This window comes from Lissotriton helveticus, chromosome 2_2, assembly GCF_964261635.1.
Source record: "Lissotriton helveticus chromosome 2_2, aLisHel1.1, whole genome shotgun sequence".
Lineage (NCBI taxonomy): Eukaryota > Metazoa > Chordata > Amphibia > Caudata > Salamandridae > Lissotriton > Lissotriton helveticus.
Window position 1 is genome coordinate 351520309 of NC_136060.1, and position 16185 is coordinate 351536493.

The 16185-nt window shown below is 41.8% G+C and overlaps 1 protein-coding gene across 1 annotated transcript in view; it reads left to right on the forward strand.

The window, feature by feature from the left end:
- The window catches only part of SH3TC1 (SH3 domain and tetratricopeptide repeats 1), a 328239-nt gene that overhangs the window by 207051 nt on the left and 105003 nt on the right, over window positions 1-16185 (forward strand). Inside the window, exons 10-11 of the mRNA XM_078678530.1 lie at window positions 3026-3159; window positions 14986-15027. Coding sequence (XP_078534656.1) covers window positions 3026-3159; window positions 14986-15027 — 176 coding nt within the window. The remainder of the gene's footprint in view (window positions 1-3025; window positions 3160-14985; window positions 15028-16185) is intronic.

Below are 16185 nucleotides of genomic sequence, written 5' to 3' on the forward strand. Positions count from 1 at the left end.
TCCAATTCCCTACTCTCCTAGTCTTTCTCTCTCTCGTCTTCCCTGTCACATGTTCGATAAGGTGACCCCTTATTACAGTTTTTTAGGCCTCCTACACATCTACATCTGAGTTCACGGTTACTGTATTATCCTAAAAGTAGAGGTCAGTGGTCTTTGTGATCAACTTCTTAGTGTTACAACTAGTCAGCTCATAAGAGTTGAGATTCAAATCACCTCTCATAGCTGATGCATCTCTCCATATGGACGTAACTCATGGCAGGAAGTCCCTGAATCTGTCCACCTGGTGGTGCAGTACCAGAAAGTAGTCCAGGCTGGACACGGAACTCTTAGCAGTGGAAATGAAGGAATACTGTCTTACCCCGATGTCTTCCTCCTTCCATAGGACTACCATCCCCTGTGCCTCTACAAACAAGGCCAAACGCATAACTGCCCAGAGTGTATCCCGGAAGTAGTCACTCTGTCCAGCTCTTACTGTAGGGTCAAGTTAAAATCTCCTCCAACTAGGAGCAGGACCTCCAGTATTTTCGCTATCCATTCCACTAACTTATCTAACCCAACCATCTGTTCGCCGCAGGGGCAATACCATGATGCCAATAACCAAGTGTTCCCCATTCCAGTGCCCGTTCACTGCTACTTGACACCCATTTTTGTCCACTCAAGACTGTGTGACCTCTAGTGGGAGAGATTTATGGCCCAGAATCCCCTCTCCCCTGGAGCCCAGGGAGAAATCCCCATGAACCAGCAGTTTATATCTGTCCACAAACATTCCACAGCAAGTGAGTTTCTTGCAGCATGATAAAATCGGGTACTGTCGAGCCATATATTTCCATACCACTCCCCTCTTCAGCTTATTGTCCAGGCCATTCACAACCTAGTAGAGTACCTTTTGAGTCAAACTCAAGGGTATCTTATGCGATGCATTACCTGCCATTGTAGGATAATCATCAGTAAGTCAATCCAAAAAATTATGACAAATGTACATGCTCCGATGGAAGGGACAAGCACCCTGGAATTCCAATATCTCAGCTGTAGTGATCAAGATATCTAGTCTCATCCCTGAATGGGATCTAGAAGCCAATGTATCAAGGCTGTCCGTTGAGCATCACTCATGTTAACCCAGTGATCATCAGGATGACAACTGAGAGATCTACTTCCTCTTGGTCTCTGTGAGAAACAGAAGTTTCTCTCACTGTGTTCTTTGAGTCATTAGCAAGCTGCACACATCTGTTGCTGGTGGTGAGGGAGCGATGATATTGTATGTCCACCACCAACTTGACCCTCTCAGACTCCACTTGGTCTTGGGTCAGGGCTGCACTATATTGCCAACGTGAGTTACATTTCGGCTCCTGCCATTTCCTACTCCTGGTGACGATCCCTGTCCTTCTTTCCGGGGTTCAATGGACCGCACAACCAACCAGTTCCACACCTCATTTGCTGGGATAAAGAAATGTGACCCCTTGTGTTTGGTAATTTGTTGTTTTTCTGGGAAAAACAACAAATACTTTAGATTCAGCTTCCTCAAATGTTGTTCCACAGCTTCCCTTTGGCATTGGCCAGCATTAGTAGAGCCCGGATATGCATTCACCGTCCCCTTCCACTTACCACGGTTCAGTCATGTGGGCCACCTGCAGGATATTGTCCCGACCCAAAGGTTCTGACCACTAATGCCCTTGGTGGTGCCCCTGGTACCGGCAGCCAACCCGGCACCCTAGGAGATCTTTTGATCGTGAACATGGTGGAGGCCTTGCTGCCCAACACTGTTGATAGTAGCCAATCTTTCAAGAACAGCTCCATGCGCAGGCCTTCACTTCAGTGGAAATTTATTTTAATTATGCTAGGCATAGTATTTTGTACTTGAAGGATACCGTCTTCCAATATAAAACCTTTTTTTGACATGATATAGGCATCTTTACACAGTGGTTCAAGGGTGTGTGTTGCGCTTGGCAGCCTGATCGTGCACCAATATTAGGGAAAGATTTTAGTAAATAGCGCATTGTCCTGATCTTGCCCATGTATGCAACACTGCACAGCAACGTTGGTTGCTTCACTCTGTTGGGTGAGTCTTTCGTAAATCTATCCGCAAGTTTTAGTTAGCATTTTCAAAAAATGTAAACGTTTTGAACATTGCCAAAAGCATTTCACTAGTGTTATTCCATGCATATACATAGTGTCCTTTTTTGTTATTATTTGTGGTCCTAACACTGGGTGGAATTTAAACAAACATCAGCAGTAGCATACCCAACTGCAAAGCATTTGGAGACAGTTTTTTTACAGATCATAAATTAAGGTTTATAAACTGTAAAACACTTTGCAGCACAACATGACAAGCTATTCCTTCCCCTCCATTTGCAGAGCAGCTCTTTTTCCAAATGCATTGCTGAGAACGCAGAGCAATGCAACTTGTCTCCCCTATCCTGTCCTTTCCTTCTCATGATGGAGAAAAGGTTGCTCCCTTGACCTTATCTCTCACTCTGCCTTGCTGAGCTCTGTGGGGATTTAAAGGAACAAGGGCTGCAGGAGGCAAACTTAGCTCCTATACAGCCACAATTATATTCTGCTATTTCCTTGCGATCACCAATGCAGGTGTCGCAACGGCAGTGCCAGGGGTCGCAAAGGAAAAGTTAGGGGGTCTCAACTGCGATTCCTAGCACCCCGTAAATGACAGTCATGACTTGTCACCAATTACATGGACTAGCACTAGTTTTGTGATCTGGCACCTAGCGCCTTATCAAACAGCAGCATGACAGTAAACAGGAAATTATCCAAATCCCTATCTATGTACAATGTTATATTTCTAGTTTTTCTGGTGACATAAGTTCAGACAAGAAGCTAAAGCTGTCTCATACCAAATGTAATAGCATTGAACTTTTATGAAGTATTATTCTATGAACTTTGCATTGAAAGAGTGGTGAATTAGTAAACATGTAATCAGAAGAACTTGAAAGCATTGTTTTAGGACTGAAAGCAATTTTTTTCATTGCATTGTACTGAACCTGGCCTCTTGTATTTTCCATGTTTTATGTAGTTCTGCCAACAAACAGTTTCTGCAGGAGGAAGAAAAAATATTTTTCAGAGAAGAAGCAATATATGATTATGAAAAGGCAAGACTTTTACTCAAGCAGCTATCGGAAACAGATGTGTGTACAGTTTACAAATTGGGTAAGCATTAATTATGACATCTATGCATTTAGGAATTTTGTTTATTGTTTTATGTAGTTTGTACTACGTTCATTATAAATTACCTTGTTCATTATAATGTAAGTGACAGGACACAATTTTTCTTAATAGAAAATCAAAACAGCATTTAAAATCCTGACAATAATATTTTTCCCATAAGCTTAAAATATTGTTAGGTTTGGGCTATAGACTACAGCTGTACGAAATTGTGAAGCATGATGGTTTGCATCTTGCACATTTTTTACAGTTTCGCTAGGTCTGCTGTGTGTGGAGTTTTGTGGATCTCACACAGATTGTTAAAATTAAAAAGGTGATAAAAAGTGTTTTTGTGCAGCAGACTGACGTTTCCCACTGCCATGCAGAGTGAGGAGTCACAGCTGCTAATTTCTTTCCTTAGTGTGTCATGCTCCTTAATCGTTCTCTGATGCCAGTCAGACAAAAATGGCCAAACAAAAATGCAGGTGAATGCTCATACCAACTCCAATGACTGCAGTTTCGCCTTGGAATTTCGAGAGGTGGTAAAAGGAAGGCATCACTATGCCATGCAAATGAACAGTGTAGTGAATACTTATGGATGCTGGACTAATAGTTCAGTTTAATTTCTTATTTCACCATGACATATGCATATATATCTACACACACACACAAGTATAACATTATATATATATATATATATATATATATATATATATATATATATATATATATATATATATATATATATATGTATGTATGTATGTATGTATGTATATATATTACCTACTGGCGGTCGCCAGTAGGTATATATAATTAGGATTTTTTCTCTATGGGATTTTTGAAAATTCTATGTCTAATAACTTTGGCGTTTGTGGACGGAATTGGCTGAAATTTTCAGGAAAATGGCACATTTTGTTTCTGAGCGGCCCCCGAAAATTTTGGGGGGGTTCGTCAAGGGGGGGCCGAGAAAAAAGGGGGGTCCCAAAACGCGTTTTTCCCATGTTAATTTCCATAGGGCGGTTGGCCTCACTTTTAGCCCGAACGGCTGAATGGATTTGCACGAAACTTGGCAAAATTGTAGGGACTGGTAGCCCGATGTGCCTTTTGTAGGTCTCAATATATGTGCTCCAGTGGATTTTGAGAAATTAACGTTTAAAAAAAGATATATATCTGTAACAGCGGACTGGGCAGCGGCCCAGGACGCGTACTTGTCGCGCAACTGAGCTTTGTGAAGCGAAGCTGATTGGTTCTCCGGCGTCTGTCAACATTCCAAACAGTCCGTAGCGGCCGCCATCTTGTCTCTCGGTAGGATCGAGAGACAAGAGGAGGTCAAAACAAAGGGGGAAATAACTATAAGGGGGCATAGTAGATCCTCGCTGACCCCCTAGGTTTGATGTGGAGGTTTTAAAAGGGCCCCGCGGGGCAAAAAAAAATAATAATAATAATAATCGAACGGCTGAATGGATTTGCACGAAACTTGGCAAAATATTAGGGACTGGTAGCCCGATGTGCCTTTGCTAGGTCTCAATATATGTGCTCCAGTGGATTTTAAGAAATTAACGTTCAAAAAAAGATATATATCTGTAACAGCGCTCCGCTTCGCGTAACGGAGGTTTGCGAAGCTGATTGGTCATTCTGTCACTGGGCTATAGTTGGGCTACATCTGGCTGATATTTGGGCTACATTTGTTTTTTTGTGTGTCTGGCGGCCATCTTTGGGCTACATTGGGCTACATTTGGGCTCCAACATATATATAGGCCAATGTAGCCCAATATATATTTTTCAAAGTTAATTTTCGTAAAAACCACTGGAGCATATATCTTGAGACATAGCAAAGGCACATCGGGCTACCAGTCCCTACAATTTTGCCAAGTTTCGTGGAAATCCATTCAGCCGTTCGAGCTAAAAGTGAGTCCAACCGCCCTAAGGAAATGAAGGAAATGAATGGGTAATTTGTAATTAGCAAATAGCTCATCGCAAACTAGGAATGGTAAAGAATCGCTATTTATTCCTTAAAGTTCGCTATTTAGGAAATGCAAAAAACTTTGATGATACATATGGCGGTTCATCTCTAACAAGATAAGAAGCATAGGGATACATTTATGATGACTGGCGCATCACCAGGGATGTGTTAGTCATTCTGTGCCGCTGTTCCGTCACCTATGGTGTGCTGCATTTACAATGCGGCGCATCATGGGGCAAAAACAGCACAGATGCGTGATGTATCTGTGCCGTAAAGGTGGCGCATTGCTGGAGTTGTATCGCAAGTGTGATGAAGCTCCAGCAAGGGTCGGGGGTGCCCCTGTCGCAGGGTTTCTGTTCTCACACAGAACTGTGGACAGAGGATTGGAACCTCGGCGAATTAGGGTGTCCCAAAACTCACGTTAGTAATCAAAAACTCCTTAGCAAGCTAGGTACAGTGTCACATTGGATATAACAAACTCTCAATGTTTAGACAATCCAGAATATGAACTTATAGTACCTCAGGATACGTGGAACTCATGAACAGTCGGTCGTTATATATTTCTTAGAAACCAGAACATGGAGTTAAGAAGAACACATGTGTATTTGAAATGTTTATTTACTAATGCCGTCTTCACAGGCGTAGTATCTTAGATAATACAAGTACACATATTATCAGTAGCAAAATTACCAGCATAGTTACTAGTACATAAAAAGCGAATGGTGATAGTATGTTAACATGCTGTAAATGAATAAGAGTTAGCAACACTTATAAGCAGCCGCGGGCCGTGGAGGGAGTTACGGTGGGGCAGGGAGGCGGGGAGGGGGAGGGGCAAGGTAGAGAGGGCTCCACCCTGCTTCTCCCCCTCCCCGCCTCCCTGCCTCACCGTAACTCCCTCCACGGCCCGCGGCTGCTTATATCTCACCCTCCCTAATACACATATTATATTATTTGCTAAGAAGGTCTCTTTGTGTTGGTTAAGGGCGTGCCCATACTTTAGTGTCTTAGATTTGAAGGAATCACATCAGCATACACCAGCTCTCTCTTCATGTGAGCCGCATCAACTGTTGTGTATGTGTGTTCGGCAAAGCAATATAAAACCCGCCTCATGCCCAGAATTGGCAGAAGTTGCACTTATGTTATGAGTATGAAGTCGTGGAGATCAGACCTCATAACAATTCTGTATCGTGTTGTTCTTGAAACTTTAGCACTCGCTGTACAGATATAGTTTAACAAGCAAAGCAGATAGTAGAGCAATAACATATTATTCTCATGTAAACCACGATGAACTACTAGGTGGAAAGCTAAAGCAACAACTAAGTGTCGTGTGCAGAAGTTGCAAAAAAGGAAAAATGGCGTTTAAACCGGTAATGAGCCCATGCTAACTTAACACGGTGTAAAGATATCCAGGACCTAGATGACACCTCCCCATGATCCGGAAACGAACTGAATAAGATAATAGAAGTGCCATCTCATGAGAGCAGATTGCAAGTTTATATGTGGACGGTCCGCAAGGTAAAGCATTAAAAACTAGGAAAATTTAATGCTAAAGAAAAATAAAACAGCCAAGTACTTTATCGAGTCTTAAGCCAATAGGCAAGGTAAATAATAAAAACTTGACAAATAAGTCAATGAATTGTCAATGAAATGCTAGTACTCAGCATATCAAACATGAAAAAGGTCTATGACATAACTGTGTATGCAAAATAAGCTGCAACAGCCTCCAATAGGAAGTCACCGTCTTCATCCGAAAACAGTTCAGCCATCCAATTTAAAAGCGGAAAAGAACATACGTGCTCTCCCAGCACCGGATCCTCTATCACCATCAGAGGACAGCTCGGTGGGTTTTCAAGAAAGCTCTGTTCCAAGAAAGACTGTGCTGCCGCCAGTAAATTCCAGGGACCAAGTAGTCCATGCATCAATGCCACAGCCATAATCCTTTCGCCAGGACAAACCAACTCGTGAGTAATGATAGGAGTCATCAGCTGATTAAAGTCGACGTCAGGAGAAACCGGTCCGCAGAGACACAAATCAATGGCCCAATCGAAATCACAGGTCAGGCAGTGAAATACAGGCTGGACACAGGTGAAGTAGGAGAATCGAAAAGATAATCCATATGCCGTGCTTAATATCGCCAACGGCATTGTGCCATAATATTCTAGCATGCGATTGCGGAACAGTGTCAGCAGCTGCAGGGTGGGAGGTTGCATAGGAGGGACATCCATATTTAAAAATGTAAAAAAGCACAAGAGCGTCCGCTGGTAATGCAAGTAAAAATGCCAATCCACGAACCAGAGTGGAGAAAATAGAATGAAAGGAAGCAGGGATGAGTCCAAAGATTTTCTCAAATGAAGTCACGAGACCACTGGTAACAACTTTAAAAAAGTGCGCCAGGGACTTTGCGGAGGATGCGTTAAAGATAGTCGGAACCATCTTGCTGAATTTGAAAGGCAAATCTGAATTTAAAAGTGTGTGCACCTCTGTACGGGTGTTCGCTATGTGAAGCACGAAAGTTTCACGGGCCGAACTCAAGGCCACCTCTCTCTGAGACAAAAGAGCTCTTATTCTTGCCATGCCGTTGAAATCTGTCCCAAGGTTGGTATTTGTGGCCAGATTGAAAACTCCCTATGTTCATGTGTGGGAGGAAATAGAACATTTCTGCAGCAAATAACCCGTTCACTTACTGTTACGATAAAAGGAATACTTTTAATTAACTCAGAACAATCTTCATTATTGAGCATCAAATAACTACCATTTTCCAACAACTTGAACGTGGGGATGATAGCAGGAACTGGCGTGCCTTGCAACACGCAAGCCATATTTGGTCGGTGTTTGTTGCATGAACCGTGTAACTGTATGTGCCTACACATTAGTGAATGATCTGGCGTCTCAGTGCATTCCTCTCCATTCAGATAAACTTCTTGATCATCTTTGAAACATCTGTATGTGTATGGAAGCGACCAGACCTCATGAAGAAAAGCACTACCTAAAGGTTCATAACGACCTATTGGTATATATTTCATACAATTTGAAAACTTATATAAAGCAAAAGGCAGCGTTATTAAACCGTGGATAAGGCACGTTGCCAAAAAACCCGCAATCCTCTGCTGATGATGTCACTGAGCATGTCATGAATGATGTAATATGTGACATCATCAGCAGTGGATTACGGGTAATAGTATCTCTAGTTTACTCCCCTATAGCTGTCTTTCTTTTAACATAAGTGTCTGTTTCCTTCCCTTATACTTACTGTTTTTGGTTCGCTTCCGGTTCGCGTACCGGGGAGCGAACTGGGAAGCGAACTAAGAGAAATAGAGGTTGGCACAGTTCCAAATATTGTACCAATTTTTTAATAACGGGGAGGTAGTTCTGAAAAGAACTTTTTTTTTTATTTTTCAGAACATTTTTTTACTTTTTTTGAATTTTTCTGAACAGTTTTATATTTTTTTGGGGTTTTCTTGGAGGGGGCAATGAAAACGATTCATTGTAAAGGGCTCAACAGGAGCAACAAAACAAAAAAAAGAAGTATTTATTATTTTGGGCGTTTCGTACAAACTTGCATATGATAGTCAATAGCTCTGTTGATCAGAGTGATGCTTTTTTCTCCGTAGGAAATGAATCCATCGCAAAATACGCAGATGTGTTTTACATCACCAAATCTCATTTGTATATTTGGCACCATCTCCCTGCCCTCTGGTCCCGTTACTTCCGGTACAACAGATCTTCTGGCCATAATAGGGAGATTATCTAGGTCGTTCCGAAACTGTGCAGCACTGTAGTTGTTAGGATGCCACCTAGTCATATGGCGATGCATTGTGTAGTTTCCGAAACTGTATTTTTTGTCGGTCCCTCTGGACAGTCTATCTTGACATATAAGGCAAGTTACGTATCTTGCATTTACTTTTTTCTGACCTTTGGGAATTTTAAAAAATTGCCAAATGAAGTTTTCTTTCCGGTGAGACGTCCTGGGCTGCTCAGGCAAAAACTGCCTCTCTTCGTGCTCGTCCTCCTGTTCCTCTTCTTCCTCTCCTTGTTGAATTATAACTTGAGCAGGTGGTCCACTCTTCCTTGGATGTGGTGGAGGTGGTGGGGAAGCACCAGCTGAAGCTACTAAAGAAGCCATTGCTCAGTGATCACAAAGGGTCTTTCTCTCACAATGATGAAAGTCAGAGTGAGGAAAGAAGGAGGGATTTTCATCATTTGGGAAAAACAAGAGTTCTCAACCAATCAAAAGTGTTCATTTTAGATTATATGACCTAGTCTTACATCATTAGGAAACCAAAAGTGAAATGAACCAATGAAAAGTGTTATTACCAAGTCACATGACTTGCTGTGTTTACGTTAAGCGCTTTGCAGGGCCTCCCGGTTTGCTTCCAGAAACCTGCGCTTTGCGACTCGCTTCGCGTACCAGTTCGCTAACGTTGTACGTCATATGACGTATCACGCGACAACGTGAAACGTCATGCGGACGGGAGGCGTCACGATGTTGTTTTCTAACGCGGCACTTGCGGTAAAGAAACGTTTACCGGCTCGCGGTCTATTTCGCGGCATCAAGGTCAGCTAACGGGAAGCTTCCCGATTCGCGAAGCGGGAACGAAGAAAAAAAAATATTTAAAAAAAAAATTATTCATAAACATATAAAATATATTTTTGGATTTAAAGAAGAATACATTTTACAGCTACAGATATTAGCTGTTAAAAAACCAATGAAATTCACAGAAAAAACCATAGGTTATAGACCATATATAGTTAGGAATTAGCATTTACAAAACCTTGAAAATTCACTGAAAAAACCATAGGTTATAGACCATATATAGTTAGGAATTAGCATTTAGAAAACCTTATTTTACTCACACAAAACCATTGAAATTCCATATATAGTTAGTTGCACTAACTATATATCGCGCACCCGCAATCCACTGCTGATGATGTCACATATTACATCATTCATGACATGGTCAGTGACATCACTGATGACATCACTGATGACATCTCAAATGACATCACTGATGACATCACTGATGACATCTCAAATGACATCACTGATGACATCATGACACACCAATACCAGTTACTACATAAGCACTCACTGATTCCTACGTCTACACACACATTCACTCATTCACCCATACAATCACTCATACATACAGTCACTTATTATTACAACACTATCATATGCACTCATACACCTATGCAGACAGTCACACACTGCCACTCATCCATGGAGTTACTCACACACCAAGCCAGTCCTGTAAAGAATCAATCACACTTCCATTTCTTCATCTATACAGTTAAACACAGAACACCATACTTCAGTGACATCACTGATGACATCACTAATGACATCTGAAATGACATCACTGATGACATCTCAAATGACATCACTGATGACATCATGACACACCAATACCAGTTACTACATACACACTCACTGATTCGTACGTCTACACACACATTCACTCATTCACCCATACAATTACTCATACATACAGTCACTTATTATTAGAACACTATCATATGCACTCATACACCTAGTCAGTCCTGTGAAGAATCAATCACACTTCGATTTCCTCATCTATAGTTAAACACAGAACACCATACTTTTCACACATATACTAACACATACTTACTCTCTTATACAATCACTGATACAAGTACACATTGATATGCACAGAGTCACACACCTCCCAGCCAGCCACACACACACTCAGTCTTCCATACATCCAGTCATTCTTCAATATGTAAAACGTATTTAAACTTTACAAAAACACACAGACACTAGATGATGTCATCAGTGATGTCATTTGAGATGTCATCAGTGATGTCATCAGTGATGTCACTGACCATGTCATGAATGATGTAATATGTGACATCATCAGCAGTGGATTGCGGGTGCGCGATATATAGTTAGTGCAACTAACTATATATGGAATTTCAATGGTTTTGTGTGAGTAAAATAAGGTTTTCTAAATGCTAATTCCTAACTATATATGGTCTATAACCTATGGTTTTTTCAGTGAATATATATATGAATGAATCCAATCCTGTGTTCAAGTTTTTCAAAAAGCAGGCACCGACTCCATGGGATTCGTAATCAAGGGTCTTTATTAGCAAGAAAGATGATCAGACGCGTTTCGGTGGACAGGTCCGCCTTGCTCACTACATCTGATTTCACCAAGTGCAAATGACATATATATAGTGGTACAATGTAACCCATTGGTTCAAAGAAAAACAACAAAACTGACATGTGACACCGTGATAGACATAAAGGGTAAACAATCGGCATACATTTGACAATTTCTGTATTTAAAATGTAAAACAAAGTTTGTAAATGATTCTTTATAAATTCAAATGGGTTACCCTCGTGATTTCTTTACGTCTTGTGATAATAACCACAATAAATAAGCCTAGCTTGGGAATTTAAGATATGTCCGTAGCTCATTACTGCTGCGCCTGTTGCTATGGACATGGAAAAAAACTTTACGCTTTCTTTAAAGCCTGTCAGCGCATGTCCATTCTGTAATTTTCCAGCAACAGCATCAGTCAAACCTCGTGTTTATGGTGGCAGTGAAGAGACGTGGGTCATGGCTTGTCCCTGTCAGAAATGTTTAAGGTGAGCATGATAATAACAATGCGCTGTTGGTGTCGGGGTTCTATCCTTATTTCAAGGTTATTGACGAGTGATTAATGATTGCAGTAGGGGTTTGGGCAAAAATAGTGAAAAGTGGCGGGTGCGGGAAGATTGTGACAAGCCCACATGCCGTTAAAAGAGAAAACAAAAAGCCACTAAATGGGAATAAAAATATCGAGGTAAGGCAAAATGCCAGACAAACTGTTAGAAAATCCATGTATAACGGGTTTGTACCCGTATCCCTGAATAAATACCAAATATATACATATTATTTTATTTAAAAAAAATGTTCACTTATAAAAACCAAAGCTCAGCAAATAGAATTAAAAAAAACCTTAGGAATCCCTGAAAAAAACCATAGGTTACAGGGACATTATAGTTAGGCTCAGATTTCACTCAGTAAAAGTTAGTGAAATTCGACAGTTATAGTTACCTGAGCTAACGATAACTACGCCCCTGAAATGCACTGCTTATGACCACACATATTACAGCACTTATGACACGGTCAGTGACATCACTGATGACATCTCAAATGACATCACTGATGACACTATCCAGTGAGTGTCAGTTTTTTGTAAGAGTTTATGGTTGTTAAACATATATACTAAGGTACTACAAAAGTTAAAGTAGTATACTAGGTGTACTACTAAAGAGTGACTACTTTTAAAATTTATCATATGAGGGGTTGTGTGACTGTATGCATTCTTGTGTGTATCAGTGTCTGAGTAGCTGTATGGGTGTATAAGGGGGGGTGTGAGTAGCTGTGAGGGTGAGTGAGTTACTGTGTGAGTGGCTGTATTGGTGTGAGTGGGTATGTCAGTGGCTGTATGGGTGGGTGAGTGGTGGTGTAAGTGGCTCTGTGGGTGGGTAAGTGGGTGTGTAGTGACTGAGCAAATACGTGGGTGTCTGAATGGCTGTATAAGTGAGTGAATGGGTGTGTAGGTGGCTGTGTGGCCGAGTGAGTCTCTGTTTGAGTGGGTGTTTTGTTAAGTCAGTTCGTGTGTGAGTGGCTATATTGGAGAGTGAGTGTATGTATAAATGGCTGTATGGGTGAGTACGGGGAAGTGTGACTGCTTGTTTGGATGTGTGAATGGGTATGTAAGTGGTTGTGTGACTGTATGAGTGCTTTTAAGGGTGAGTGAGTGACTGTTGAGAGGCTGATTGAGTGTGTGTGTGAGTGACTGTAAGTAATACGTGGTTTTGTGAGTAGTTGTATGGGTGAGTATGTGCTTATGTGACTGGCTGTATGTGTGAGTTACTGGTTAAATGAGTGGCTGTATTGGTGAGTGAATGGTTGTGTGAGTGGCTGTATGAGTGAGTGAGTGGGTGTGTGATTGTCTCAATGGAGGAGTGAGTGGGTGTTGTGAGTACTGGTCTGCGTCGCAGCTTCACAGCTTATCGGACCCGATGCATCGCTCCTGCTGCACTGCTCATCCTCCACATCAGACTTTGCATTGCAAGCACCGTTCACGAGATCCTCGATGCATCAGTATCTTGCATTGCTGCCTTGCTGCACTTCAGAGCCTATGCATCACCTCGGCTGCGTGATCAATCTTTGGGGACCCACGCAACCACTCCGCAACCAGGATTGGTACTTTGGTTCAGCGGGCCTAACTCAGTCCCTGTAGCTGTCCAGTGCTCCATTGAGTTTGCCTGAAACTTTTGACTTTACCATAGTCCAACGGGACCATGTGTCTCAAAAGAGAGCTTTTTGCTTCTGGGTGCAATTTTACCCCATACACTTTAACATTCAGTATCTCAAGTTCTTCTGATTGGATTGTTGTCTTTCTGTTCTTGTTTTATTTATTAAATCAATCTGTAATTTTCTAACCTGGTGTGGAATCTTTGTGTGATTTTTTACTGTTTTACTGTTTTACTGTTTGACGTTTTGCACAAATGCTTTACTAATTGCTTCCAAATTACCAGAGGGTGAGCGTAGGTTAATGTAGGCTTTTCCTGCTTCTTACCCTGACTAGTATTGTGGTTGCTGATTGCCTATTGCTCATACCTCAGTTAACCAACAACCCACATTCTATCAGTGATTGTATGTAAGTGTGTATGTGAGAATTAGTGAGTATGAGTGTGTGAGCTACAGTAAGTGAGTGAGTATGAGTGAGAATAAGTAGGTGAGAGAGGAGAAATAGAATGAATGTGAGAGGGGTGAGTATGAGTGAGAGGGTGTGAGTCAGTAAAAGTGTGCTTGCATGTTTCATGGCTGTGAAACTATCTCAGGTCATGGCATACCCAATATAATCTTACTACATACTTATGGGAACACCCAATATAACATAGTGACACTTGCATATTGGGAATAATTCTTGGAATAAGCAAGGCAAAATGTAGGCCCTGATGTACTATAAGTAATTCTTGGCATAGGGGACCCTGTGGAAAAAGATGGTACTTTCATACTGGAGGAAATTCTTCACAGGGGGGTACCTGTAGCAAAAGTCTGGCGCTGGGATATTGGAGGTGATTCTTGGTATAAGGGAGGAAATTCAAGGCATAATGCAGACCCTGAAATACTGGAAGTAATAATTGGCAAAAGAAACATACGGCAAATTATTGGTACCAGCATACTAGAGGTAATACTTTGCCTCGGAGAGGGCAGTCATGGCATATTGTGGCCGAGGGGCAGGTTAGGGGAAGCAAAGCAGGATAAAATGCTGGCTCTGAAACCTGGGGTAATTTAAGACATACGGGCCACCCATGTTATAAGGACAATATACATGGCAACATTCTGATACTGAAATACTGTATCTAATTCTTGGCATTAGAGGGTACCCATAACAAAATGCTGGAATTGGCAGAGTGAAGGTAATTCTTAACATGAGGATAACTGTCAAGGTAAGCTTTGGAGAAGTTGGGCTGAACTCCTGGCAAGTATTCTACCACATCACTTTCAAAGATCACCAGCCGCCACTGAAATTGACGTCAGAAGACTTTGTTTATTGCTTGACAGTTTGCATGTTATAGAGACTTGTCACAGGTAAACAACTTTGCTAATAGCCACAAGACATCCTGTGCAGTGATTTTACTGCACTGCAGTAAAATCACTCACTGCACATATATAACCCCTTGCACCCTAATTCTGGTTAAGTACCTTTTTTTAAACACATTTATATGAAATTAATAATATATCAAGTGAATAATCAATTAACACTTTCTGTTTAAACTTGATTGGGTAGAGAAATATATTACATTCAGTACTGGACATTCTTTACTTTTTCTTTTCCTTTAGATACAGTGGAAGACAAAGACAGCGTAGCTGCCGAGGAACTAGGTAAACTCTAATTGCAGTTAATTTTTGTAAAATGTGTTATTTTTCTTTTATCCTAACAGACACATCCGGCGGTAAAACACTTTTGTAAATATATGGTGTCATTGGAAATAGCAGCAAAAATATCAAACCCCTCTAGTCTACTATTCTGAAACAGACTTTTAACCAAAGATTCCTCACCTTTTAAATATTTCCCCTGGCATCAGACTGAATCTGGAAAAGCTTTGGTAGTACCCTTGTGTGCCAGGAGGTGGCAAAGATTGCTCTGAATTGACGTTGCTCTGCCCCGGATATGACGTGTGCCAGACTATATAGGTGACACCAATGCATGCTGACCTCAGTTCCTTTCTTTCTGTGCCAAAAGACGCAGATCCGGAGCGCCTTCTTCGCAACTTGACGATACCAAAGGGGATGATGGACGGAGCATTTGAGCAAATCAAACACTCACCCCCAGTCAACTGGTCTGCATTTAATCCATCATCATTCTTTAGCTCACTCCACCACCCCAGTTCATACATGGCCATATGCAAATCATTCTGACCCTGTGCCTCATGGGAACAGTCCAGCCCGAACTGCCAAGCTATGTCTTCCCTGGACCGGAAACAAGCATCCAGGGACCGGTTTCTGGCTAATCACCCGTCATCAGCCAGGCTAACTTGAATCCAGTGGCAAAGTGAGCAAAGGAGCATACCCTGCCAACTTAGGGCGAACAAAGCGATACCAAAGGGGATGATGGGCGGAGCGTTTGAGCAAATCAAACACTCACCCCCAGTCAACTGATCTGGGTTTAATCCATCATCATTCTTTAGCTCACTCCACTACCCCTGTTCAGACATGGCCGTATGCAAATCAGTCTGACCCTGTGCCTCATGGGAACAGTCCAACCCGAACTGCCAAGCCATGTCTTCCCTGGACCAGAAACAAGCATCCTGGGACTGGTTTCTGGCTAATCAGCCATCATCAGCCAGGCTAGCTTGAATCCAGAAAGGGACCCACGTCTGGGCATACCCTGCCAACTTAGGGCGAACAAAGCGATACCAAAGGGGATGAATCCACTGGAGACAAGCTATCCTGGCTGATGAGGGCTGAAAGCCCAAAACTGGTTCTAGGATGCTTGTTTCCAGTCCTGGGAGGACCTGGCCTGGCAGTTCGGGCTGGACT